General features: G+C 32.5%; 4 protein-coding genes across 7 annotated transcripts in view; 1 reads left to right on the plus strand and 3 right to left on the minus strand.

The window, feature by feature from the left end:
- Window positions 1–2,407: 2,407 nt before the first annotated feature.
- Window positions 2,408–10,439, minus strand: LOC111697412 (transmembrane protease serine 9-like). Its single transcript, XM_023467432.1, is given in 13 exon segments — window positions 2,408–2,548; window positions 2,617–2,682; window positions 2,751–3,387; window positions 3,451–3,599; window positions 3,799–3,888; window positions 6,793–6,858; window positions 6,912–7,548; window positions 7,943–8,055; window positions 9,089–9,196; window positions 9,265–9,330; window positions 9,399–10,035; window positions 10,098–10,246; window positions 10,336–10,439. Coding segments are annotated over 13 exon segments (2,904 nt in total). The 5' UTR covers window positions 10,381–10,439.
- LOC111697411 (brachyurin) lies at window positions 6,545–8,496 on the minus strand. 2 transcript variants are annotated; one of them, XM_023467430.1, is made up of 5 exons: window positions 8,387–8,496; window positions 7,943–8,055; window positions 6,912–7,548; window positions 6,793–6,858; window positions 6,545–6,730 (listed from the first exon to the last, which is right to left on the minus strand). In XM_023467430.1, exons 1-5 carry the CDS (start codon window positions 8,432–8,434, stop codon window positions 6,620–6,622), a joined length of 975 nt encoding a protein of 324 aa, XP_023323198.1. In that variant the 5' UTR covers window positions 8,435–8,496; the 3' UTR covers window positions 6,545–6,619. The 2 variants fall into 2 exon arrangements, with proteins under 2 accessions (XP_023323198.1, XP_023323199.1); XM_023467431.1 differs by having other exon boundaries at window positions 6,545–6,738.
- Window positions 10,440–14,977: 4,538 nt separating the features above from the next.
- LOC111697419 (protein jagunal) lies at window positions 14,978–23,700 on the plus strand. Of its 3 annotated transcripts, XM_023467440.1 has the most exons (12): window positions 14,978–15,204; window positions 15,767–15,841; window positions 16,001–16,054; window positions 16,259–16,344; window positions 18,156–18,252; window positions 20,077–20,121; window positions 20,323–20,417; window positions 21,269–21,338; window positions 21,980–22,001; window positions 22,312–22,349; window positions 22,764–22,814; window positions 23,224–23,700. In XM_023467440.1, the coding sequence occupies exons 1-12, from the start codon at window positions 15,007–15,009 to the stop codon at window positions 23,296–23,298; spliced, it is 906 nt and encodes a 301-aa protein (XP_023323208.1). In that variant the 5' UTR covers window positions 14,978–15,006; the 3' UTR covers window positions 23,299–23,700. The 3 variants fall into 3 exon arrangements, with proteins under 3 accessions (XP_023323208.1, XP_023323207.1, XP_023323209.1); XM_023467439.1 differs by lacking the exon at window positions 22,312–22,349 and having other exon boundaries at window positions 21,980–22,039; XM_023467441.1 differs by lacking the exons at window positions 22,312–22,349; window positions 23,224–23,700 and having other exon boundaries at window positions 21,996–22,039; window positions 22,764–22,808.
- An 884-nt stretch (window positions 23,701–24,584) lies between these two features.
- The window catches only part of LOC111697420 (uncharacterized), a 2,787-nt gene continuing 1,319 nt past the window's right edge, over window positions 24,585–26,052 (minus strand). The window contains exons 3-5 of the mRNA XM_023467442.1: window positions 25,860–25,939; window positions 25,490–25,541; window positions 24,585–24,768 (exon numbers count right to left, since the gene is read on the minus strand). Coding sequence (XP_023323210.1) covers window positions 24,660–24,768; window positions 25,490–25,541; window positions 25,860–25,939 — 241 coding nt within the window. The 3' untranslated portion in view covers window positions 24,585–24,659. The remainder of the gene's footprint in view (window positions 24,769–25,489; window positions 25,542–25,859; window positions 25,940–26,052) is intronic.

A 26,052-nucleotide genomic window follows, 5' to 3' on the forward strand; every position in this document is an offset into this window, starting at 1 on the left:
GATTGAAGTAGAAGATGGGCGCGAAGCGCCCTTAAAGCCTAGTAGGCAACTAAATACTTGCCTCACACTATTTATTTCTAATTATTTGCAACCAGAATGTGCAAACCTTTGTTATCTCAAATTGTGATTTTACAGAATATTATAGTTTAAATATCTACCACACCAAGTGCCTAGAAATTAAATTTTTACGCTTCATGGCATATACTAATAAACTTTATTATTTCTAAAAGAATTGAGTATTTGCCACAAACCAAAATTTTCTAATCCTTACATCTTTGCATTTTGATGGTGTTGTTAACCTTCGATATTTCAAACATAGACTATTGGACCTAACAGAATTCATAGTTTCAAATATCTACGGTCTACGGCCTCGGATTGCGAAGATAAAAGGAATAGAAAATCAGAGTTTGTGGCAAACACTCAATTCCTTTTAGTTTTTTGGTGAAGAAGAAACGGTGTATTTTGATATTTACTCATACTTTTAACAACAAAACTAGAAACCACGTATTCTGGGAACTTAATGGGAAAATACTGCTGGAACGTTACACTATAAAATTCGATTATTATTGCCAATACTTCTGAAGCTCCATGTAAACCGCTGAAAAAAGAACCTTTTTCTTTCAACCACAAAAAATGGAAAGTTTTATATCCTTTAACTTTTTTTAGTTTAACTGGGAATACAATTTCAAAAATACAAAAAAATGTTCAAATTATTTTTAGCCTGAGTTCCTATAAAAAATTTCAGCACATTCGGTCCAGCCGTTTGGCCAGCTATAGCTGAGATATGTATAAATATATATATGAACGAAGAGCTTTATTATATGTATATATTTTTCCTTTATCTGTCAGAAATACTGTTTTTTTTTCAAAATTATTTTTCCTTCAATGTTTACTATATTATAAAATTGTGTATATTGTATAGTGCGTATTCAATTTTGGATGTTTTGATTTAATATAAAACTTTTGTGCCTTCAACTGCTGGAAACACTAACTTTTTATAAACTTTTTTCCATCAATTGCTAGTTTTCAATCCATCACTGTGACATTGAAATTATTTACATATTTTTTCCAAATAAAAAGTGTTATTCCACCGGTTTAAAAAACAGATTATATAAAAAGATTATGTTTCCAGAGTCTAAAACTAAAGAATGCGCGAATTTTAAGTTCGAGGTTAAAAGTTCTGTAAAATAATGAAAAGCTACTTAAATATTAAACTTTCTCAATTTTAAATTTGAATTTCCCGGGAAAAATCTGAACCAATCAGAGAAAAGGATTTACGGAGAATATTACATAACCATCGCTAATCAGCTGTTCTTACGTAACCGAAAACAAAACATACAACCGTTTTTTGAGTTTACATGCAAAAATTAATTTATCTAAAACGTGAAATTTCTTTAACAAGGTTTTCACTTTTAAATATATCGTTAAGTTGAATGCCGCTTTCTCAGCTGCAGCTGAATGATGATTGAATAATAGACAAATAGGGAAAATGCAGGATTTCAAGATTTTAAACCTGTGTTTAAATTTTAACTCGTCGATTTCGGCGAGTTAAATATTTAACCACAGGGTTAAAGTTCAGGTTTAAATTAAGTCAGAAGTGGCATTTAACCATGAACTTAAAATTTAAGTCAAAACTTTTCGTTCTTTAGTTTCAGACTCTGTTGATCTAAATAGAAGTGGCTAAATTATCACTTTTTCATATTTTAGTCTAAACATTTTCATTCAAAAGTTCACTAGTTCAGAACCAACTGAGCTTCAATTAACAAACTCACCCCCCCCCCTCACACTTAAGATTTCACCAAAATTTGATAATGAAACAGATAAATTTTCTTTGTGAACTTGATAATGTTAAATTATATAAAATGATATTGATAAAGTAAATTCTATAATATATTTTATCTAGGAAAGATCTTCAAAATCCTTAAAAATCACTTTTTCTTGAAATATAATATCTGAATTTTAGTGAAATCCAGTTCGTAAGCAAAACATATGCAGAAACAAAAATTTCTCGAAATATGACAAATTATTCATATTGACCAAACAACCAAAATGTGTATTCAAGAAAAACTAGGTGGTAGAGCAAAATTCTATGATTTTTTTGGCGAAATTTGTTCAATCTGTTTCCTATTAGTATAGGCTTTCCAAAGATATATTTAAAGTTGAAATTCAATGACAGGAAGTATGTGGAAAAACATAGATTTAGATTGGTATGGATAAAACAAGGCATTCAGCCTTTAGTTAAGAAGCCTTGTCTGCAAAAATACATCACACTTCAAGAAACATGTATCCAAAGTAATCTTCAGGATAGATATGATCTAGAAAAGTTTGCTAGCCCTTTGCCAGAGCCTAGCAAATGATATTGATTGAGAACATTCATAAAAAATTGTTTTTAACATTTATTTCATCTTTATAAAAGAGATGATATTTCTATATGAGTTTACATGCCAGTGTTAGACATGATCCAGTCAAGGTAGTATTCAGTCCTGGAGAATCCTGCTGGGTAACCAACCTCACATCCTGCACTGGATCCAAAGCTGACGACTCCAACCTTAAGATGAAAATATAGAAATATAGAAATATTCACAAAAAAATTATTGATCAAAAGTTTGTATATACCTGTGTCCATGCAGTTCCAGCAGCCTTAGCTCCTGACTTCATGATCAGAGGGCCACCAGAGTCTCCCTAAATTATGAGTAAATATATCAATGAGAACAGACTTGTTCAGATATCTGATTCAATAAGTTACTTACATTGCAAGATCCCTTTCCTCCGGTGGTGTCAATGCAGACAATACCGTCTCCAACAATTCCATAGTAAGAGTTGCATTCAGAATTAGAGATGATTGGCAGGTCAGAGACCATTCTGAGGACTGGGGAGATTCCACCAGCAGAGTCAGAAGGCTTTCCCCATCCAGTCACAGTGACAAGCTCTTCCTCATCAGCAGTGTCTCCACTGGTAGGCAGGCAGCTGGGCTTAATCCAATCATTGAATTCAATTGGACTTGGGAGCTCAATGAGAGCAATATCATTGGCCAGTGTGTTGTAATCCCAGTTGGGGTGGGTAAATCCATTGTAAGAGGTGATCTCCTGTCTGTGAGGTTCACTGGATGCTCTAACATTGTGAGCTCCGGCCATGATGTCAAAGTAGGAAGCTCCATCAACACAGTGAGCAGCAGTCAGAACATAGTTCTCAGAGATCAGGGATCCTCCGCAGAACCAAGCATCATCTACAAAGAGAGCTACTTGCCATGGCCACTGGTTTTCTGCTGCTTCTTCTCCTCCAACAATCTTGTCCATAGCCGGGGGTCCTTCAATTCCGCATTCAGCCATCAGGTCATATTTGGAGGGCTTGACAATTCTCTGCTGGGCAATGAGATCCTTGGCAGCCCTAGAGAGTGTAAAAATTATAAATTAAATAATGTGAAAAAAATCAGATATTTATTGCACTTACTTGGTCATCTTGATCATATGTTCCTCCCATGTGGTCTGAGTGGTGTCCTTGGGGTACATGGCATGTCTAGGTTTGAACTTGGAGAAGTCCCTTGGCTTTGAAGTACGCCAGTGTTCTTCAGGGCGAAGTCTGCGACCATTGGGGACAGCCTGAAGTAAAAGTTGAGAATAGCTATTGCTAAACTTATGTTTATTTTCATTTAAAGTAAATTAAAGGAGGATGGTAAGGAGTAGAATTTTGTGGGCAGGACATGAATTGGATTAGTTAAAGAAACAGAAATATGTAGTCAGATATTTAAAGAAAATTATTCTTGCTAGTTAAATTGGAGAAAGTAAAAAATTAACTTACAAGTACTGCTGTTGCACAGAGAGCTGCAATGATAAGAACCTTCATGTTGAGAAGATTCTCAGGAGTAACTGTATGTTCAAGAAATTGTGTCTTTTATAATGAGTGTTATCTTTCCCCTTGACGTCTGATTTATCTAATTTACTTTTATAAGGTTCACTTGGTAAGCGTTTTGAAGTTCTTAGAGTTACACTTTTGAATTTGAGAACAAAAGCTTTCTTAAAGGTTTACATAAGATTTTAGGGCCAAGTGGAAGGTAACAGATCTAATAGAATCCAATCTAATAATTCATCTTTCTGCTGAAAAAATAACAGAAAAAGCAAATAAGTTAAAAATAGGTGTTCATTTAATTCTCAGCAGAGAAAAAAATTGTTTTTCAGAGGTTTCAACTGAACAGCGTAAATTTAATACTTTAGAATATGCTAAGAAGAAAGGAACTATGGAATTCAAATAACTTTTCTTTAAAAATTAGACCAGAACTAAAAATTGCGAATTTTCTTATTACAATTTTGCAAATTTTTGTGATTCTTTGATTCAATCTTTAAAAAATTTTTGATTTCGATAGAAATAATTTATATACACATTTTTGCTTTTCTGAACTTTTGATTTTGAGAGAAAAAAAGGTTGGCGGATTTTCTTTTGGGCCATTGGAGTACCAAAAAATTTCAAATTTTCAAAAAATATATAAAAACACATACAGGAGAGTTGCACAAAAAAAGGACAATTTTGCACCCTGTATATATATGTTATTACAATGAAAAAAGTAAAAATACATAAATTATAAAGAAATATCATAAATTTCCAAAGTGCAATGAAAAATAAAATTATTGGAAAAATAATGCTATTTGTGACGGTTCCTGGAATTTTCAAATATACAGATGAATTGACATCATGAAAGTTAGTAATATGTTCTAAAATCCAGACCACTAGACAACTACAATAAAGGAATTTAATGATTTCCATTTATTTTTACAAAAATATTAATGAAGTTTAACAATTAAATTCCATTTACTTAGACGGAACTAACATATATCAAGGGTTTATACTAAATGAAAACATTTTTTTGAACAATTCTACCTCTGATTAAATAAAGTAAAATGTAAGGGACTGTAAATGTAATTTCTATTCACTATGGTATCCTTAAAAGCTTTGTTATCAAGAATAAATTAGCTTTCAATGATTCCCTTTTTTAAATTTGAAATGTATTTTTTTCCATTTGGGTTTTCTTAAAAAATTACTTGTGTATTTCTATTTAGAGAAACAATATGGTTTAATTTAAAATTTGGGGATGGTGATGGAACAAACCTCTGCAGGGTAAAAAAGTAGATGTTAGTTCCACATTTATTGAAAAAATAATTCAATAAATAATTTTCAGTATCAAACACTTTTTAATTTAGAACATTGAAAATATCTTTCCCATTGTTGATCAGATAAATAGGTTCTAATGGCTCAGTTACATTTGCCATGATACTTTTGCCATAGTTACACTTGCCATAATAGGTTTGCCATAAGTAACACTTGACATAGGTTACACTTGGTTAAGTTACACTTGCCATAATTACAATTAATCATAGTTATAAATAACATACATACATTTTTTTTATTGAACAACTACAATTATAACTTTTGTGACTACAATTAACAAATCTAAATGAGGGCAGCTCATGAGCAGTAAGGTTAAGCTACCATGCTTTATTGGAAAAGTATTGTATTGTCACCAAGCTCTTTCTTTCAGTAATAATGTTCATATCTCTCCTGGCAGCATTGTAGGAAAACTAAGGTTGGGAATTTTCATGGGTACACTCTAAAAAATGCAATTTTGGTCTTTAGCATCAGGCATCAAAGTTCTTCTTTCATATTTCAAATTTCTTCTTTCATTACTCAAATTTTGTTAAATATTTTCCAAATTTACAATCTAACAAAACTTGTTAATAGCTTACACATTGTTCTCTCAGCATGTGTCAAACTTTGTTATATGACATCTTTCTTTTGTCATGTGATTTAGTTTGTGTAAGATTAAACAAATTTTGATTTATGATCAATCAAACGTTGAACCACGTTCCGGAAATTTCCGGAATTCCGTAACGATCCGTAATTCCGGAACAACATTCCTGAAATTTCCGTTTTACGGAAAAAAATTGTTCCGGAATTCCGGTTTTTCTGGAACCTTTTCCATAATGGAAATGGAATAAATTTCCAGATCATTTCCGTACGTAAACCGTAACCCGGAATTCCAGTGGAAACCCTAATCGACATGAAACAAACTTTGTGAGATGATAATTATATGGAGGCGCGGCACAGCGAGCGGACAAACACCGGTTGATAGATCATGAAGCAAACTTTGAATTAAGGCGACTGAAAATACGTTCAACAAAATTTGACGAATGATTCTACTAAGGTGTGTTTGAGTCCGGTGCTCTAACAAATTTTGTTAGATGAAAATTTGAAATTTCTTAGAGTGTAGATTTAGCGCATATGTAGAGAAAATAGTTTGATTTATAACTTTGTAAAAGTTAGAAAATTATGGCAAAAGTAATTATGGCAAGTTTAACTAATGGCAAAAGTATTTATGGGAAGTGTAATTATGGCAAGTGTAATTATGGCAAATGCATTTATGGCAAAAGCATTATGGCAAATGTAACTGAACCATTTAAATCCCCTTTATACATGGAGGGTCACTTAAAATTACAATGATAGTTTAGTTAAACAATATACAATTGTTAATGGACCTAAAAAAATAAGGCAGACATTGCATAGGGCTAGATTTATTTAATCAATAAAACTTTATCATGCATCAAACCTCAGAAGATATATTCATGGAAAATCACATGCCATTGTTGCTCATAATCCATTCAAGGTAGTTTTCAGTCCTTGAGAATCCTGCAGGATATCCTAGCTCACAACCTGCACTGAACTCATAACTAAGAACACCAACCTAGGAAGCTTTACTTTTAAAATCAAAACATAGAAAAAAGTTCCAATTTTACCAAAACCTACCTGTATCCATTTTGTGCCTGGAACCCTACTCTCAGATTTCATGACCAGAGGCCCTCCAGAGTCCCCCTAGGATATGCATAAAAATAATATACATGCAGAAATGAAAAAGAGTGTCTTACTTGGCAGGATCCCTTTCCTTCAGAAGTATCAAAGCAACCAAAGCCTTCTCCTACAGTGCCATAATAAGAAAAACATTGATCGTTAGATATAATTGGCAAATCAAATACAACCCTGAGAACGGGAGAGATTCCACTTGAAGGATCAGAGGGTTTTCCCCATCCAGTCACTGTAACAAGCTCTCCCTCATCAGCAATGCCTCCGATGGCTGGAAGACAGCTAGGTTTGATCCAATCATTGAATTCGATTGGACTTGGTAGCTCAATTAGAGCAATGTCATTGGCAAGAGTGTTGGGATCCCAATCAGGGTGAGAAAATCCATAAAAGGATGTAATTTCCACTCTGTGAGGTTCACTGTAGTTCTGTATATTATGAGCTCCAGCAACAATGTCAAAAGAAGAAGCTCCATCAACACAGTGAGCAGCTGTAAGAACATAGTTCTCAGAGATTAGGGATCCTCCACAGAACCAAGCATCATCTATAAAGAGGGCTATTTGCCATGGCCACTGGTTTTCTGCTGCTTCTACTCCTCCAACAATCTTGTTCATAGCGGGGGGTCCTTCAATTCCACATTCAGCCATCAGGTCATATTTGGAGGGCTTGACAATTCTCTCCTCTGCAGTCACATCTTTTGCACCCCTGCAGATAAGTAGTGAATGAGCTTTAATAATCTTTTATAATCTTTTTACTTGTACAACTTCAACATTTTTTAAAGTAGTACTTGAAGAGAATTTTTCCTTGTTATAATCCTCATTGGCTGCCTATTGTCAACTTTATGTATTAGATGTGAACAGATTTGGGAGATTTGTGTCTGTGGGTCCACATAAGCACAACTTGTTAACATTTATGGAACAATCCTTTTCCCAAGAAATTAAGCATATCCACAACCTCAAGTTTCAAGAAACAAATTTTAAGATATATTATCATGTGATTTCAGAAAAAATATAAAAATATTCTTTGTATTATTCTTTTTATTTATAAAGATTAGTGATTGACCATGACCCCCGCTGTAATTAAAAATTCATAAACTTGCCTAGTTCTGTCTTCCAAGTTCATAGTATGCCGGGGTCTAAACTTTGAGAGATCTCTTGGCTTAGGAACATGCCATTGCTCTTCAGGGTGAAGTACTCGTTCCTTTTTATCCACCTAATGAAAATCTAATGAATTAATGGAGATGTTTATTGGAGACTTTTTTGTGGACAATTTTAAATGGCCGAATTATATCTGTTTATGAAACCAATACATTATTCTTCATACTAGTCTTTGGATTATTAAGATCTTGATTAATGATGATTTTAAGATGATTAAGTGTGTTAAATGTATAATTATGAGATCTTAAATATTTGAAGAAAGGACAAATCTCACTATAGTCCATTTAATGAAAGTTAATTTCAGTTTAAAGCCCCCTGCAAAAAAACACTTAACTTTATAATTACATTTATAACAAGCCAAAGTGCTTCCACAAGAGTAAACTTACATAACAAGATGCTGCCACCAAAAGTAAACAAAAAGCAAGAAGTTTCATCGTTGAAAGATTCTTGTAAATGAGGCATATCTGACTGACCCTGGCTCTATATTGTCAGTGCTATCTCTCTGTCTGACGTGTGTACAATTATAAATTCTTACAATCTGCTAAGCCATTCAGGGATTTCAATTCTGTTTTTTGACAAGTAATTTTTATTGTGTATTGTTTGTACTTAGTGTCTTGCATTTTATGCTTGAAACATTCCATGTTTTTAATCTTTCATGTCATTGTAACATTTGCACAATCATGTTACATTTGTTTCTATATTTTAAATGAATAAAAATATCTAAATCTTAAAATTTCATTGCAAATTTCAGTAGTTAAGGGATGGAAGAAATACTCCATTACACATTATAAAAACAAAACCTTTTTATGTCTACAGATACTATATTTCCTTCTCTCTTTGAACACCAGTATTTAAAATTTGTTTAGATTGATGATAAGAAAGAGTGCTATAAAGGATACCTCAATGTTTTTAAAGTAACATAAATTAAAATGTAAAAATGTTATTAGAAAAAAAACATAGTCACTATCTTAACCATAACAATAAACTAGTTTTAAAAATAACTGTCCATATTATAACTTCAGTAAAAGTTTTTGTATTTATTTCATCTAAATCAAACAGTTGAGATGAGATTTCTATTTCAAAATTTACATGCCAGTGTTAGACATGATCCAGTCAAGGTAGTATTCAGTCCTGGAGAATCCTGCGGGGTAACCAACCTCACATCCTGCACTGGATCCAAAGCTGACGACTCCAACCTTAAGATGGAAAAATGTAAATATAGAAATATTCACTAAAAAATTATTGATCAAAAGATTGTATATACCTGTGTCCATGCAGTTCCAGCAGCCTTAGCTCCTGACTTCATGATCAGAGGGCCACCAGAGTCTCCCTAAATTATGAGTAAATGTATTAATGAGAACAGACTTGTTCAGATATCTGATTCAATAAGTTACTTACATTGCAAGATCCCTTTCCTCCGGTGGTGTCAATGCAGACAATACCGTCTCCAACAATTCCATAGTAAGAGTTGCATTCAGAATTAGAGATGATTGGCAGGTCAGAGACCATTCTGAGGACTGGGGAAATTCCACCAGCAGAGTCAGAAGGCTTTCCCCATCCAGTCACAGTGACAAGCTCTTCCTCATCAGCAGTGTCTCCACTGGTAGGCAGGCAGCTGGGCTTAATCCAATCATTGAATTCAATTGGACTTGGGAGCTCAATGAGAGCAATGTCATTGGCCAGTGTGTTGTAATCCCAGTTGGGGTGGGTAAATCCATTGTAAGAGGTGATCTCCTGTCTGTGAGGTTCACTGGATTCTCTAACATTGTGAGCTCCGGCCATGATGTCAAAGTAGGAAGCTCCATCAACACAGTGAGCAGCAGTCAGAACATAGTTCTCAGAGATCAGGGATCCTCCGCAGAACCAAGCATCATCTACAAAGAGAGCTACTTGCCATGGCCACTGGTTTTCTGCTGCTTCTTCTCCTCCAACAATCTTGTCCATAGCCGGGGGTCCTTCAATTCCGCATTCAGCCATCAGGTCATATTTGGAGGGCTTGACAATTCTCTGCTGGGCAATGAGATCCTTGGCAGCCCTAGAGAGTGTAAAAAATAAAAATTTAATAATGTGAAAAAATCAGATATTTATTGCACTTACTTGGTCATCTTGATCATATGTTCCTCCCATGTGGTCTGAGTGGTGTCCTTGGGATACATGGCATGTCTTGGCTTGAACTTGGAGAAGTCCCTTGGCTTTGAAGTACGCCAGTGTTCCTCAGGGCGAAGTCTGCGTCCATTAGGGACTGCCTTAAAGGTTTTTTTTTATTTAACTATTAATTCATTTAGTTCAAATGCAAATATATATTTTCCAATCTTACAATTCAATTTAGACTTACCAGGACTGCTGTTGCACAAAGAGCTGCAATGAAAAGAACCTTCATTGTGAGAAGATTCTTCAGGAATATGTTTTAACAGATTTGTGGACTATTTATTTGAATCCTTATCTCCAAAATTGTTTTTAAAAATTGTCAAGATTATCATGACATGTTTAATAGACAAAAGATAGACTTTACAGGGTGTGAAATAAACCTGTAGGACCAACCACTCATGCTCTCAATAATAAGGACCCACTTTTAGTCAAAGGTTTATATATCAGCAGATTTTCAATATTTTTGTTAACGATTTTAACTATGATGAATTTCATGATATAATTTGTTTTTTTTTATGTACTTACTAACACGTGATATTCTATATTTACATATGTTCCTCGTTTATATTATGTCTTTTTCTTAATTTATCGTACCACTTTTTGTGTGCGAAATAAACTTTAATATTAATAATATTATAGGGATTAGAAAACTTTTGTTTTCTTCATGATTTGGCATACATATTTGCTAATTACATTAATTTTACAGACACATTATTTGCACTTTTTAAATCTTAAGATTTTTCATAAAGATGAAATTACAGATCCATCGCTAAATTTACAATTAAGTTACACCTATGAGTGATATTCTTGAGCAGTTTTTTAAAATGTGTCATTAATTTTAAAGTATAAGAACATTTTTAGAAGTAAAAATTGTACCAAAATTTGTTGTTCTCTATTTACAATTAAAAAATGTTTTTTTTGTTAATTTGTTTTAGATTGATTGTAATATTGTTACAACCTGTGCTATGTAATTAAAGATAAAAATGTTTGTACAATTGCGTAAATATTATAAAGATTTAAAAACATCACTAATGTTTGCCTCTCAAAATTTAACCACAATAAAATATTCAAATAATAAAATCATAATTTTTAGGTAATAATCCTTAAATTATGCGCCCCTTTTAAGATTTCCTGTCATCCTAAGCTGGCAATATTTAAATTGATTGATTATATTCGATTTATTTGATTTTGTAATTTAAAGTACAAATACATTAGGAGCAAAAAGTACGGATTACTCTTTTCATATTACCTCTTAGTTTTCTCTTCCCTTACATTATTCATGTCAAAACTTAGATTAAAGTATATAGGATTTAATAGGAATTAACTTTATATCATATTCAAAGATATAGGGATTGACAAATCGGAGTTTGAGGCAAGTGTTTGTTTTTTCAAATTTTTTTTTTAACAATTTTTTTTCTAATTTTTTTTCCGCGAGCAACGCCGGATCCTTCAGCCAGCGAAGAGTTAAATACACAGGGGTGGATACGAGATTTAGATTTTTTTTAAAGATAGATATTTTTTTCTGTTTTGCAGAAAAAGCAATTCTTAATCCGTTGGGGGGGAAAGGTTCTGCCCCCCCCCTGTATCTGCCCCTGTATATAGATGTAGTTAATGCGCTAAAAGGGAAATGTTAATAAAACTGTTATTTCAAATAACTCTCCTTTTTAAAGAGACGAATGAATGTACGCTTCACAATGGTAACATATATTCTGATCAATTATGTGTAACATTAGCAATTCAATTTTAGAGGGAAACCATAATAAATTTTCGAAGTTAAAAACATGAATATCTCTTCCATTCTTGATCAGACAAAGAATCGGACATGCCACATTATAATAGAATGGTCATTTGAAATGATGTCTTTAATCCCTATAAAATATAATGACACTTCTTTGTTTCTTCCATGAGGAGGGAGGGGGTTACAATTTGAAACAACTGAAGTAGAATGAAAAATGTAGATGCTATAAAAGATACTTTTTTATTAAAACCTTCCTTGGGTTGAGTATGTATTCCCCTTAACAATTATCCCCCCCCCTTTCTACAATTATCCCCCCCGGCCCCCTTTCTACAAATCTGTACTTTCTCAAATCTGTGAAGAGATCCTTTACTTTCCCAGCTTTCTACTTTCTCTAGACCAGTGTATACTGATATACTGTGTAGTGTATATACAGATATACAGTGTAGTGTATATACAGATATACTGTGTAGTGTATATACAGATATACAGTGTAGTGTATATACAGATATACTGTGTAGTGTATATACAGATATACAGTGTAGTGTATATACAGATATACAGTGTAGTATATATACAGTTATAACTTGTAGTAAATATACAGATATACAGTGTTGTAGTGTATATACAGATATACAGTGTAGTATATATACAGTTTTAACTTGTAGTATATTTACAGATATACAGTGTAGTATATATACAGATATACAGTGTAGTGTATACAGATATACAGTGTAGTATATATACAGATATACAGTGTAATGCATATACAGATATACAGTGTAGTGTTTATACAAATATATTTAGCTTAGTATACACATATACAGATAAACAGTGTAGTGTGTGTACAGATATACAGTGTAGTGTATATACAGATATACCCTGTAGAATATGCACAGATATACAGTGTAGTGTATATGCAGATATATAGTGTAGTGTATATCAGATATATAGTGTAGTGTATATCAGATATATAGTGTAGTGTATATCAGACATACAGTGTAGTATATATACAGATATACAATGTGTGTATATACAGATATACAGCGTAGTGTATGTACAGATATACAGTGTAGTCTATATACAAATATACAGTGTAGTATATATACAGATATACAGTGTAGTGCATATACAGATATACAGTGTAGTGTATATACAGATATGCAGAGTAGTGTATGTACAGATATACAGTTGTTGACGGAAAACAGCACCACGCTAGACAAATCAAGATAACAGGCCAGTTAGGATTCTGGTGGGGGATGTTTATTTTCCCGGAAAATTCTTTCCCGATAGGCCGCACGAATACACACAACAGAGTAACCCCGTCTCAGAAATTCGATAACAAAATCTTTATTTCCTAAAAAATAACATAAATTATAGGTCATGTTTACTTGTACAATGTTATAATGAATATTAATAGTAGAAAAATTCTTACGAATTATTTAAGGATGGTCGGGGGTGACTTATTGTTGATCAGTATTGAAATACGTTTTTTTAACTTCTGAAAAATTACAGTTGAATATTTAACGAAATTCACTAATGCTTCTTATGAAAATATTTTGCTTAACTTTAATGATTTCACAACAACGAAAATATTTTAAGCTCCGTCGGAGGAGGACAAAGGGAATTGCGGGCTGAAAATTTGGTTTGGCTGTATCCAACAGGAGACTCAAGTTGAAGACGACATTTTATAGAGGTTTTAAATTAATGGTTAACAACAGTGTAGTGTATATGTTATAAATACAGCAATCCCCATATTGGTTAACCTGAACATATCTAGATATATTACGTTGTACATTGTCTGTAAATCCAAATGTGCTTATTATTAACTACGCAAATCTTGTATTGCGATAAGCCTAGCCTAGCTACGTCTGTAAATCCATCAACACCTGTATTTTGACGTATAACTCTATCAAATCCATATTGTGAGTCAGCTCAACTGCGTTATATATGACGATGCATATTTGTAATTGTAATTATGTCTGTTAATGCATAATCTTTAATGTAGAACCCAAATATATTTAGTTGATATAGAGACTCCGCTTTGATTACTGCGAGAGAGTAATTTGGTCCTCGTTGAAACATACAAGCTGAGATCGTGCCCATTGTTTTGACATTAATACAAGCTAGTGTTAGGTTGACATCGATAGCTCATGAGATTGTGCCCATTGTTTTGGTATTGATGGATTACTAGCTAGTGTCCGTGTTGAAATTGATAGCTGACATGATTGCGCCCATTGGTTTGGCATTGATAGAATACTAGCTAGTGTCTGTTTGACATTGATAGCTCATGAGAATGTGCCCATTGGTTTGGCATTGATCAATTACTAGCTAGTGTCCATGTTGACATCAGTAGCTGACAAGATTGTGCTCGTTAGTTTGGCATTGCTAGTTTACAAGCTTGTGTCCAGGTTTAGACATATTGGCAGCAAAGTGAAACTGAGTTGTACCTGGATAGATACGGGCTTGAGGAACACTTATGGAGTAAGGCATTTACTACATATACAGATATACAGTGTAGTGTATATACAGATATATAGTTTAGTATATATACAGATATAAAGTGTAATGTATATACAGATATACAGTGTAGTGTATATACAGGTATACAGTGTAGTTTATATATATATAAATACAGTACAGTGTATATAAAGATATACAATGTAGTGTATATACATATATTCAGTGTAGTGTTTATTCAGATATACAGTGTAGTGTATATACAGATATAAAGTGTATTTAATTTGGTATCGAAAGAAAAAAAATCTATAATTTCTAACAATCTGAAACCTAAAAATACAAAACTGTGAATACTGCATGTATGTACATTGTACATTGTAAATATAAAGATTTACACAGTGTTGTGCATTAATAATCTCAGCTCAGCATTTATGAGAAAATTTATTTCTATTACTCATCTATATATATTTTTTTCAGATAAAAATACATTTACTAACTTTACTTATAAAAATGAGACCTAATTCTAATGAATTCTACCAACTAACATCTACTAACACTGCCCCATATGGTGTCTTCACAAATAACTCCACTAACCCTCCTACAGAAACCGGTTCCTGGACAGCCAGGTAACACATGGGTTTAACCATCACGCATTTTCAGAAGATGGCGACCAGTGTCGAGGGGTTGCCCCTGGGACAAGACAGGTTTGGGGATATATATAACAATGATCCCGGGGTATATGAACCGGAATGTGATTGGAACGAGGACCAGGGTGGGTATCCAGATACTCAGCAGTTTCTGGAACAGTTCCAGGCAATGCAGGAGGAACAGAAGAAGACAGAACTTTTGGAGGCACAACAGGAAGCAACCACTCAAATCTAAGTCTAATTATGAGGAAAAATTAACCACAATTATTGAACTTTAAATGGCATTCATCAATCATAGCATAACAAACTGCAATTATATTACGCCTAATGTACAACAAACCGCAATCATCTTACAACAAACTGCAAAATCATGGTATGACAAACCGCAATCATGATACAACAAACCACAATCATGGGTACAAAAAATTAAAATCATGGTACAACAGACCACAATCATGGTAAAACAAATCACAATCATGGTACAACAAACCAAAATCATGATTGCAACAAATCAAAATCGTGGTATGACAAACCACAAGCACGGTACAACAAACCACAAGCATGGTATAACAAACCGCAATCAAGGTATGAAAAACCTCAATCATGGTGCGACAAACCACAATCATGGTTTAAGAAACCGCCATTATATTACAACAAACTGAAATCATGGCTAAACAAACTGCAATCAATTCATAACACATTGGATTTACGGTGTAACAAACTCTAATCTATAATTTAAGAAACTATAAACTGATGTTTGAGTGAACGGGGTACAGGCGGCAGAATCAGCTGCAGCAGAAATAGCAAACCTACCTTTAAAAGGAGATTATCAGGGTCTAGGGGGACCTCAGGAAAACATTAAATCTTCTTTATTAAATCATTCAGCACCAAACTAATTTAGTAAAACTTGGGAAACAAACCCTGAAGTCCAAAGTCATTGAAACCACTATAACCCATGGATGTCAAAAACAATAAAGAGTAAAATAAAAAACAAGATTTATATGTTGAAGAGCGTCCCCCTGTACTCGCCGAAAGCATTTGAAAGACCAGAGCAGTTGCCCCAGGTTCCGTTCAATTAACTAATATAGCAACAAATCAATCAATCAACAAGTCAATCAATCAATTATTTAATCAATAAATCAAATTAAACGAATCAAAAATTTAATTGGTGACATTTATTTGATATCTTAACTTGCGAAACATTTATTAAATTTAGTTTTCTGACAAAAACTACTAAATTGAATCTTTTAAAACTTTTGTTTTTAAAGGGTGCCTCCATCTTATCTGAAATATTCATGGAACCAACTGTAGATCAGATTAAGGCGTACAAGAGGGTCATCATCAAAGGAAAAGTGTACGTACTGTATGCAATGTGTGTGATAAGAAATATTTATGCTGCAAAGTTAAGATGTCAGACTCTGTAATCTTTTTTAATACTAATTTTGCTTAGTATATGAATATATGTATGGGGGAGAGGGGAGGGGGTTTCTTGCTTGTAGCAAAATTATTCATAGGCCAGCATTTTAAATGGTTATCGTTTTTGACAAATGCTAGGACGCCACACTTGCTTTTAAATTAAGTTGTCAAAAAATGTCCAAACATGTAAATTTTAAATCTGAACCTAAATTGGTGAAATGTTTTTTAGAAATTCTGAAAGCGAATTAAGATTATAATTTGAGTCTGTTGTAGGCCTAGTCTGCTGTAGGCCTAGTCTGTTGTAGGCCTAGTCTGTTGTAGGCCTAGTCTGTTGTAGGCCTAGTCTGCTGTAGGCCTAGTCTGTTGTAGGCCTAGTCTGTTGTAGGCCTAGTCTGTTGTAGGCCTAGTCTATTTTAGGCCTAGTCTGTTGTAGGCCTAGTCTGCTGTATGCCTAGTATGTAGGCCTAGTCTGTTGTAGGCCTAGTCTGCTGTAGGCCTAGTCTGCTGTAGGCCTAGTCTGTTGTAGGCCTAGTCTGCTGTAGGCCTACTTTGTTGTAGGCCTATTTTGTTGTAGGCCTAGTCTGTTGTAGGCCTAGTCTGTTGTAGGCCTAGTCTGTTGTAGGCCTAGTCTGTTGTAGGCCTAGTCTGCTGTAGGCCTAGTCTGTTGTAGAACTAGTCTGTTGCCATTTAAAAATTCTATTATACATAGTTCTCTCTTTCTCTCTCTCTCTCTCTCTATATATATATTCTTTTTTTGTAACTGTATGATATAATGGATTTACAGAATTTCTCAAGCTAACAGCTAATAATAAATGTGTTTTGAAACTTAGTGACTAGCGAGACTAACAATTGATGTTTTCCATGTGTGAAGAGTGTTTGCTTAATTTTGCAATAAATCTCACTTTTTTTCGACATTTCTAACATAGTTTTTATATATTTATTGTTGGGAACAATTGTAATTAAAAAAAGAAAATATAAACATTGTTTTTACTTCTAATAGTTTGCCCTGAGCTGAAAACTTTAGAATAAGATATCCTTAATCCCGATTACTTAATCTGAATATCCAATGGACACCCTTTTGATTTTCTTCTTAAACTTTTCTTTCTTTGATATAATAGAGAAAAATCAAAAACCGGTTTTTTAAAATTGGGACACTTCAAAGTTGACCCTGTCTTAGAAATTGATGAGACTATGAGACTGTTTATAAGCAGGTTAAATCTATGTGGTATACGTGCCCACAAGGCGTAAAATGATTTAAAATTTTCTTTGTAAAATGTGAAGCAGTGTATATACTTAACTCACAATTCATTGATCTTTAATAAACTTCTAAAATTTCTTAAAGGTATCATCTTTCGCCTAAATCAGCAGGACTTTTAAAAATTGCAATTTCAATGCACTAAATTTATCATTTAAAAATGTAATAACTGCCGGAGGACTCAAATGCCGTGGCATGGAATACGGTACGGGTGTGGCTCATGGCTGCCAGAAGACAAAAAATATAATATGTGGCATGGAAGGGGAAAATGTTGTGGCTTATGGCCGTCTGCCTTTCCCCGCCCCTGAAGACCGATGGGTTAATTAAATTCCTCTTTAATTTCTCATGATGGTCATTGGTTATACCCTTCTAGGAAAACTTTTACTGAGGGATCAATCATTGATTCTCAAATTTAAAAGGGTCATAATTGGATATCGAGATTAAACGTTGTAGTTGTAATCTCTGAATCTGATTATATTAACATCTTTATTTAGTTGTGAGAATAAGAATCGATTGAAGACGACAATATTCCTTCACTACACGCTCGTCTTTCTTATTATTTCAAAATTAATGCCGGAAATTCTAGACAAGGTAAACAACAAATCAGGGGCGTACAGTGGTAGACGATTATACAGTGATAACCAGAAAACTGCAGAGTAGGAAAACGACATTTAAGCAATACTGACGTGCATTTGATGTTGCTAAAAAGTACTAAATAGAGTTACTAGTAAATTATTAAGTGCAATGGGTCTGTTTACATTGCACAATTGCCGTGTCTCATTCTCATTGTACTATTTAAAGTTCTAATTTGAGTTTAAAAGTCGACCTCCTATTCCAGAGTTTTCTGGTTATCACGGTATCAATATAATGAAGACGACTTTTTCATTTAAACACTTTTTATCCGAATAACAAGTTTAGAAGCAATCAAAAAGAAGCTTTCTTAATAGACTGATTCTCTTGAATTGTATGTTAATGTGCACCCATCAACGATAATATATATATAGATATGCAGACAGGTATAAATTTAGAGGTCTTGAGATAATGAGCAAAAAGCACCATCTCTGTCGTACGCATGGCATTTTATCCTCTGGATTGTTGCTAATTTATCACTTTGTTTATGCGTGATAACACTAAATGCGTACTATAGTATCAACAATGTATACTGCATATTGTACTTAATGAAACAAATTAATCAATGCAAATAAAACTGAGGTAGGAATTTGACTAGACAAAGTTAAAATGTGCAAGTTGTACTGAATGGCATACGTAAATTAACGCAATCTAAATAAAAATTATGACTTTAAAAGTACATCGAGTCTAGAACAAATTACAACTGATCTGATCATAACATAATCAAAACGCGTACTGTATGTTTGTGTTACCTAGAAATTAAATTTTATTGGTCAAACAGGTCCAGATAGCAACACTTGAACTATACAGAATGCAATACGCGTACTGTATGTTTATATAACACAAATGCGTATTTCCTACAGATAGCAGAAAGGAGAGAAAGGAATATAGAAAGTAATCAATTTGCTATAGATGTCTCTTTTTGCACATTTTCTCAGAGGTTCAAAAATTAGTTGTCTGCTACAGGCAATTTAGGAAGGAGGTTTCTACCTGCCTGCATATCTATATATATATTATCGTTGGCACCCATGCTGTTTAACAGCAATTGATATAAATAAAAATTGAAATTGAAAGTAGTCTTCATTGTATTGATATATGCGACGACGACGTTTAGGAATAACAGATATATATTTCGACTGTTAAAGATAAAATAATTAAAATACAGTGATAACCAGAAAACTGTGTCATACCTTGAGCCTAAATGATAACTTCCTATTCCAGAGTTTTCTGGTTATCACTGTAGTTAAAACTAGGACGAGACTAAATAGACTGGGACTGTTATAAACAAGCACTAAACTGGAAACTTTAGAATTGGAAACCTTTAATCTCAATAGATTAATCTCAACATCTCATGTGGACACTTTTAATTTCCTGCTTAATCCTCTCTTTTCTTTTCTCTATTTTATATCCCAACAAGATTACGACCAATGAGAGTTCTCTCATTAATTCGCACTTAAGATTTTAAATTTTCCCCGCTCGTGATTGGCTGTTTCGTATTTTGCATACGCTACTCTATTGGTTGAATTTTAAAACTTTTCATGAAACAAACAAAAGATTAATCTAGTCTTGAGAATAATATTAAACTAGCTTTGAGATTAAGCATTAATCTCAATATCTACAATTCTTATAGTTTTCACCTCTGATATCATTCTAAACTAAATACTTAGTTCCATAGATAAAAAAATTAGACAAAAATAAATAAATTTAAAGAAATATATTGATTATAAAAACATTAAATGAAGAAAAATGTGTTAAAAATAGTAATCTATATAATAAATGTTTTAGGTTGATATTTTCATTCTGGAAGTAGAAGAATTGTTTGTTCCTAAGGTAAGATTTACAAAATGATTTCTTCACGTTAACATTGTTAACCCTAAAAAGTGTGAGGGGGGGGGCAATAATTTTTTACACAAAATCATTTTTCCGGCTTTCTTTGTTAAAGAAGACTTTAATTTCAATCATAATCAAAGAGTTAATCGGATAATTTTAAATTAAAATACTTTTAAAAATTTATTTTTTGTTTCTGTTTAGCCTTATCTATGGGAGTGGTGCTGGTTACTATCTGTACCTGTCACTTTCTTTGGACTATCTGCTTGTAATAAATCTAACCTTATACCAATCAGACGGTAAATTATTTAATCAATTCATCTATATAGGCCATATATAGGCCATATAAAGGCCATATATAGGCCATATATAGGCCATATTTAGGCCTTATATAGGCTATATAGGCCATATATATAGGCTATTATAGGTCATATAAAGGCTATATATAGGCCATATATAGGCCACATCTAGGCCATATATAGGCCATAAATAGGCCATAAGGCCATATATATAGGCCATATATAGGCCATATATTTAGGCCATATATACAGGCCATATATAGGGATGTTAATATTTTAATTTTTTTAAAAAGATCGTTTCGTTATGAAAACAACGACGAAAACGATCGTTAACATAATTTACAATAAAATGTTTTTTTTTCAAAAGCGATCGTTTTTTAAAAAGCAATAGTATAAAAAACGATCGCAAATCGTTTTTATAAAAACAATCGTTTTCAAAAAACGATCGTTATTCGTTTTCTAAAAGTTCAAAACGAGTGGGTCATTTTTAAAAACGATCGTTTATTTTCGAAAACGAAACGATCGTGTTGAAAACGTTTGAAAAGCGAAACAAAAAAAAAACGATTAACAACCCTAGATAGGCCAACCATTCGTGATTTTTAAAAAAGAATTTGGAGTCTCTGTGTTGATAAGACGTTGTATATATTTTGCAAAGAAAACGAAATTATATTTCTGAATTTGTATGGACGCTACGTTTTTCGGTATGAGTAGTTTTTAACATTTTTCTCTTATAGACGCAACAGATAGAATTACGATTAGTAGCAATCACCATAGAATATATTTATTTTTCGAGAACACTCCCTTTAACTAGCCGTACCTTAAAATGTGTATTACCAAATATCCTTGGTTAGATTTATGATTGGTATCCTGGTGTTCTCCCTTCTCCCTATCCTGGTTGGGATGGGTATACATGGATCACAGGTAGGGATGGGCATCATGTTTTTAAAGTGTACCACAACAATCTTAGCACATAACAAAATTGTATTCTCATATAAGTTAATTAATTTTATTATGCAAAACCTTTTTCTCTAACAAAAAATACCAATTAAACTAAATTTACTGATACGTTTCGATTTGTTAAATTCTTTGATAAGAGTTTTATATGCTCGGTTGAAAAATGCAAGCAAACTTATATAAAAGAAAACGATTTTGAAATGGGATTAACATATCAGAATATTTTTAACTTTAATAATTTGTTTTAACCAAATTTTACAATATTTTAAAATTTCTATATCATATCAGATGGAAACATTTTGAGACTTCTATATTTCTTGTTTTTCATTCTTTCTTCTTGATCGTCCATTCCTTGTCCATCCTTCAATCATACTAATTTTGAAAATAAAAATGAATAAATTTTTTGGATGTTTCTGCAGCTAGCCAAATTGCAGAGGCAGAACTATTTTTTTGACCCTTGTATCTATATTCTATATGAGAGTGGCCAGGTTACTCTCTCCCTTGTTTGTTTTTAAATTTTGCTTCAGTCATGTTACTGTATCAGCTCCTGCATATCAGAATGTTTAAAAACTTAAAAACTTAAAAATGATTTCCATCCCTAATCTCAGGTTTATTCCTTCCTAGTCCTAGATATGGAGGAGAGAACAGAGGACATTATATACTGGCAGGTAAACAATACTTCCTAGTCCTAGATATAGAGGAGAGAACAGAGGACATTATATACTGGCAGGTAAACAATACTTCCTAGTCCTAGATATAGAGGAGAGAACAGAGGACATTATATACTGGCAGGTAAACAATACTTCCTAGTCCTAGATATAGTGGAGAGAACAGAGGACATTATATACTGGCAGGTAAACAATACTTCCTAGTCCTAGATATAGAGGAGAGAACAGAGGACATTATATACTGGCAGGTAAACAATACTTCCTAGTCCTAGATATAGAGGAGAGAACAGAGGATATAATATACTGGCAGGTAAACAATACTTCCTAGTCCTAGATATAGAGGAGAGAACAGAGGACATTATATACTGGAAGGTAAATAATACTTCGTGGCATTAAAAATTTGAGATTTTGCCACTAACCCTAATCCGTATATCTTTGCAACCTGACGGTGTAAACCTTTACTATTTTAAACTTATTTTTTTGAACTAACCAAATTCATAGTTTGGAATATTAAAAGTTTAAGACATAGGATTGCAAAAATTTTGGGATAAATAAAATTATAGTTTGTGGCAAGATCTCAGTTCATTTTTCTTCCAACCCATGCTCATGAAGTTTCAAAAGAACATTGTTTGTTTTCTATATTTCTTTTTTAAATATAAGCAAAAAAATAATGGCTAGAATGACTAATAATTGTTTACATCTTATAATGATAAAAATGGTTTAGGGTTATCCCTATTCTGTACTTTGGTATGCCTTCTTCTTCCTTGCACTCCAGGTATATTCAATACAAGTGTGTGTGGGGGGGGGGGGAGCTGAAGAGGGATTCTGATTTTTATTGGACAACTTAAGTTTTAATAAGATGCACTGAAATCTACACGTTTTGACATGAAAATTTATTAGAAAAGAAAAGATTTTAATGTCTTTAAAAAAATCTCATCTTTTGTGGGTACCATCGTACATAAGAAATAAATGGCATCGTCAAACCAAGTCATTTAAGTTGACCAAATTTAATCTATTCTGGCTTCTGGATAAGCACAATTAATTTCTAAAGGTTTTAAGATAAACATACATGTATAGTTCTGCATAGAATATTCTGTTATGTAATCAATTATGTAATGATTTATTTTATAGCTCCATTTTTGATTGGTAAACAATATTTAGATTAATATTTATATATATTTTAGGTTCATTGCTATGAATTGTACTTTGCCAACTGTTTAATGAAAGCCTGGATGCCTGTCATCAAGAAAACTGAATAATGAACTGAAAAAATGTTAATGCCCCCCCCCCCTCCTTAAATACATCCCAGTTCTAGTCCTCTACCCACCCCACCTTAGTAGAATATTTTTATTTTTTCACATTTTATCATATTCCTCACTTTTTTACCTCCTCCCCCTACGGCCCTGCCATTCCATCTAACATTTAATACTTATAAAAATATTCTTTTGCGTATACTTTAAGATTTTTAATTCCCCCTCTGCCCCCTCTCCTCTATCTGCTGTCCCAGCTTTTTTATATCACTGTTTATGACTTAAAGACTCAAAAGCCAAACATGGAAATTCATAAATTCGACTATGGAGGGAAATTTAATAAACATGAGGATTAAAAAATGGTAATGTTAAAGCTAAATAAACAGAAAGGATGCTGAACAGGTTTTGAAAGAATGAAAATAAAATAAAAATAAAATAAATTAACTATTGCTGGATTCCAAATGTTTATTGGTTCTCCCTCTACTTCAAAAATTAGATCTAAAACTAATTAAATTACTAATTACTTAAAATAGATGTTCAGATAAGAATCACAAGTTATTATAAAATTGTTAGTTTCAAGCACGCCTTCTAGATTAATGAAATTCGATTTAGCAAAAACTTTGCAAAGACTTAATTAATTAATACTAAATTAATTAATTAGTTAATGCTAAAACTACAATGTAATTTTTATACAACAAATTATACATCTATCCAATTGAAATAAATCTGCTGTAAAAATACATATTTGCTTATTTAAATGAACATAGTGCTTTGTGTCCAACAAAAAATTAGGAAATAACGTTGAATATTAAATATACCAAGTATAAAGGTGCTCTGCATTTTGCTCTATAAAGGACATCTCAAATGAAATATAGATTTAATTATTGTTTTAATGCAATTTTAGTTATTATGGAATGTATAATCCATAATTTATGTTCTTCTTGATCATCTTTAAATTGTGTAAGGTCAGAGCTCTTTCTTGTTTCACATTTTCAGACATAAACAATCCATGTACAGGGTACAGGGTACAGGGTTACCCACAAAGGATAATAATCTAATGATGACCTGAAACTATGTGAATAAGACAGCCTAAAGGACGTTTATACTTAATTAAGTTTTTAACAAGTTTAATAAATGAGATGGCCAATACAGAAACAAGTATGCATCTTCTTTGTACAAGGAATTTTAGAAAAAAGAGTAAATAATTTCAGTACAGTCATCTTTAAAGTCTCATCCGTTGAGGGTAACCCTGTATATATATTCATATACATTCTTTGTTAAGCATTTCACGAGAAAAGAATTAAAAGATAATTTATTTATTTATTATCAATTTATAATTAATTATGAACTGTTGCTGATTCGCTGACCAACTAATTATTGCAGATTAACTGGTTGTAGAAAAAATGTCCGTTGTTTGTAGCATGCTCAAAACTACATTTCACATTCTGATGTATTGCATTGCAGTAGCCTCGATCTCCCCTGTAATATATAGTATCTATATAACAATGTAATCTTTATCGTCGTATTTTATTCATTTCAAGAAAACGTCGCATTTAAAGATTTTGCAATTTTTAACAATTTCATTTTAACACTTTTTTGCATCTAATACAACAGTTTTGTCTTCTGAATATTTTTACAAATTTTTAATCTCAAATAAAGAAAAAGCCACAATCATTCCTTAGTTTTATGATAATTTCAGAAAAAGAATCTTTAAAAATTTGGAATATTCTGAAAAAAAGTATTTTAAAGTGATTGAAATTACTGATTACTGAAGCACGTTCTAATCAATAAATTAAGGATTTTTTTCTGTAAACTGATGTAAACTAATGGGATAAAAGGGTATTCTGTTCTTTTGTTTAATTAAAAATATTTAGGAATTTGTAACTGTTATAACCCTGCACATTGTACTTTAGTTACTAACTTGACAAAGAATAACGTAGACGAAACTTATTTGAATTAATACGTTTTATACGTTTTATTGACCCATACAACTGAGGAAGACGATTGTTAAAATAATTTTAAGATTTGAAAAGTTTAATGAAGAGGAAACACAGGGATTGTACAGTGTACAGTGTACACAGATCAATAGGTTGATTTTTAAGCTTCTTGTAAACACATGAGATTGCTTGAATGTCACCATTCGGTCAACAGATTTAATGGGATTTAATGGTTCCCTAGCTCTGTATATATTTATAATTACCTGCACTGCCAAACAGTATCTATTCGAGCATTATTCACAGTACATACACTTTCTAGACAGACAAAATAGAATAAACATGGTCAAATAATAATTTTATTTATTTAATCTTTATAAAAGTGAAATATTTAGTTGTCTTTATCTTAGTTGGAAAATGTTCTTATCCATGAAATAATAGTGTTAAAAATTCTGTTTTTGTCACTACTCGGAGAATTTTGTTCTGGGATTTTGCTTCGACAATGTTTAATTTAAATTAAATATATTTCCTAAACTTTGTGAAAACAACTTAGTTACAAACTTGAGTAAGTTGTACAAACCAAATAATTATTAAATACGTTAGAATAATTGTCTGAAACTGAATTGAATAGTTTACCTTGATGCCTAGCATGCATTCCATCATGGTTGTAATCTGGATCTGAACTAACAGCTAATACCGTATTTAGAGGTTTACTTCTGAACAAATAAAGTAAATATTGAATTGCTTTAATTAAATTGCATTCTTTCCTGGTTTGAAGTATTCTTCAAGCTATTAATAGGCGCAACTAGGGGGGGGGGGCGGCCGGGCG

Source organism: Eurytemora carolleeae, unplaced genomic scaffold (genome assembly GCF_000591075.1).
Source record: "Eurytemora carolleeae unplaced genomic scaffold, Eaff_2.0 scaffold197, whole genome shotgun sequence".
Lineage (NCBI taxonomy): Eukaryota > Metazoa > Arthropoda > Copepoda > Calanoida > Temoridae > Eurytemora > Eurytemora carolleeae.

Excerpts from the sequence above, each read along its gene's own strand:
- LOC111697411 (XM_023467430.1), bottom strand. The coding sequence starts at position 8,434 with ATGAAACTTCTTGCTTTTTGTTTACTTTTGGTGGCAGCATCTTGTTAT. Across the intron at positions 7,549-7,942 it reads AACTTGGAAGACAGAACTAG|GGGTGCAAAAGATGTGACTG; the intron begins GCAAGTTTATGA and ends ACTTATCTGCAG. Across the intron at positions 6,731-6,792 it reads CAGGCACAAAATGGATACAG|GTTGGTGTTCTTAGTTATGA; the intron begins GTAGGTTTTGGT and ends AAAGCTTCCTAG.
- LOC111697419 (XM_023467439.1), top strand. The coding sequence starts at position 15,007 with ATGGCGACCAGTGTCGAGGGGTTGCCCCTGGGACAAGACAGGTTTGGG. Across the intron at positions 18,253-20,076 it reads TGCCGGAAATTCTAGACAAG|GTTGATATTTTCATTCTGGA; the intron begins GTAAACAACAAA and ends TAAATGTTTTAG. Across the intron at positions 20,122-20,322 it reads AAGAATTGTTTGTTCCTAAG|CCTTATCTATGGGAGTGGTG; the intron begins GTAAGATTTACA and ends GTTTCTGTTTAG.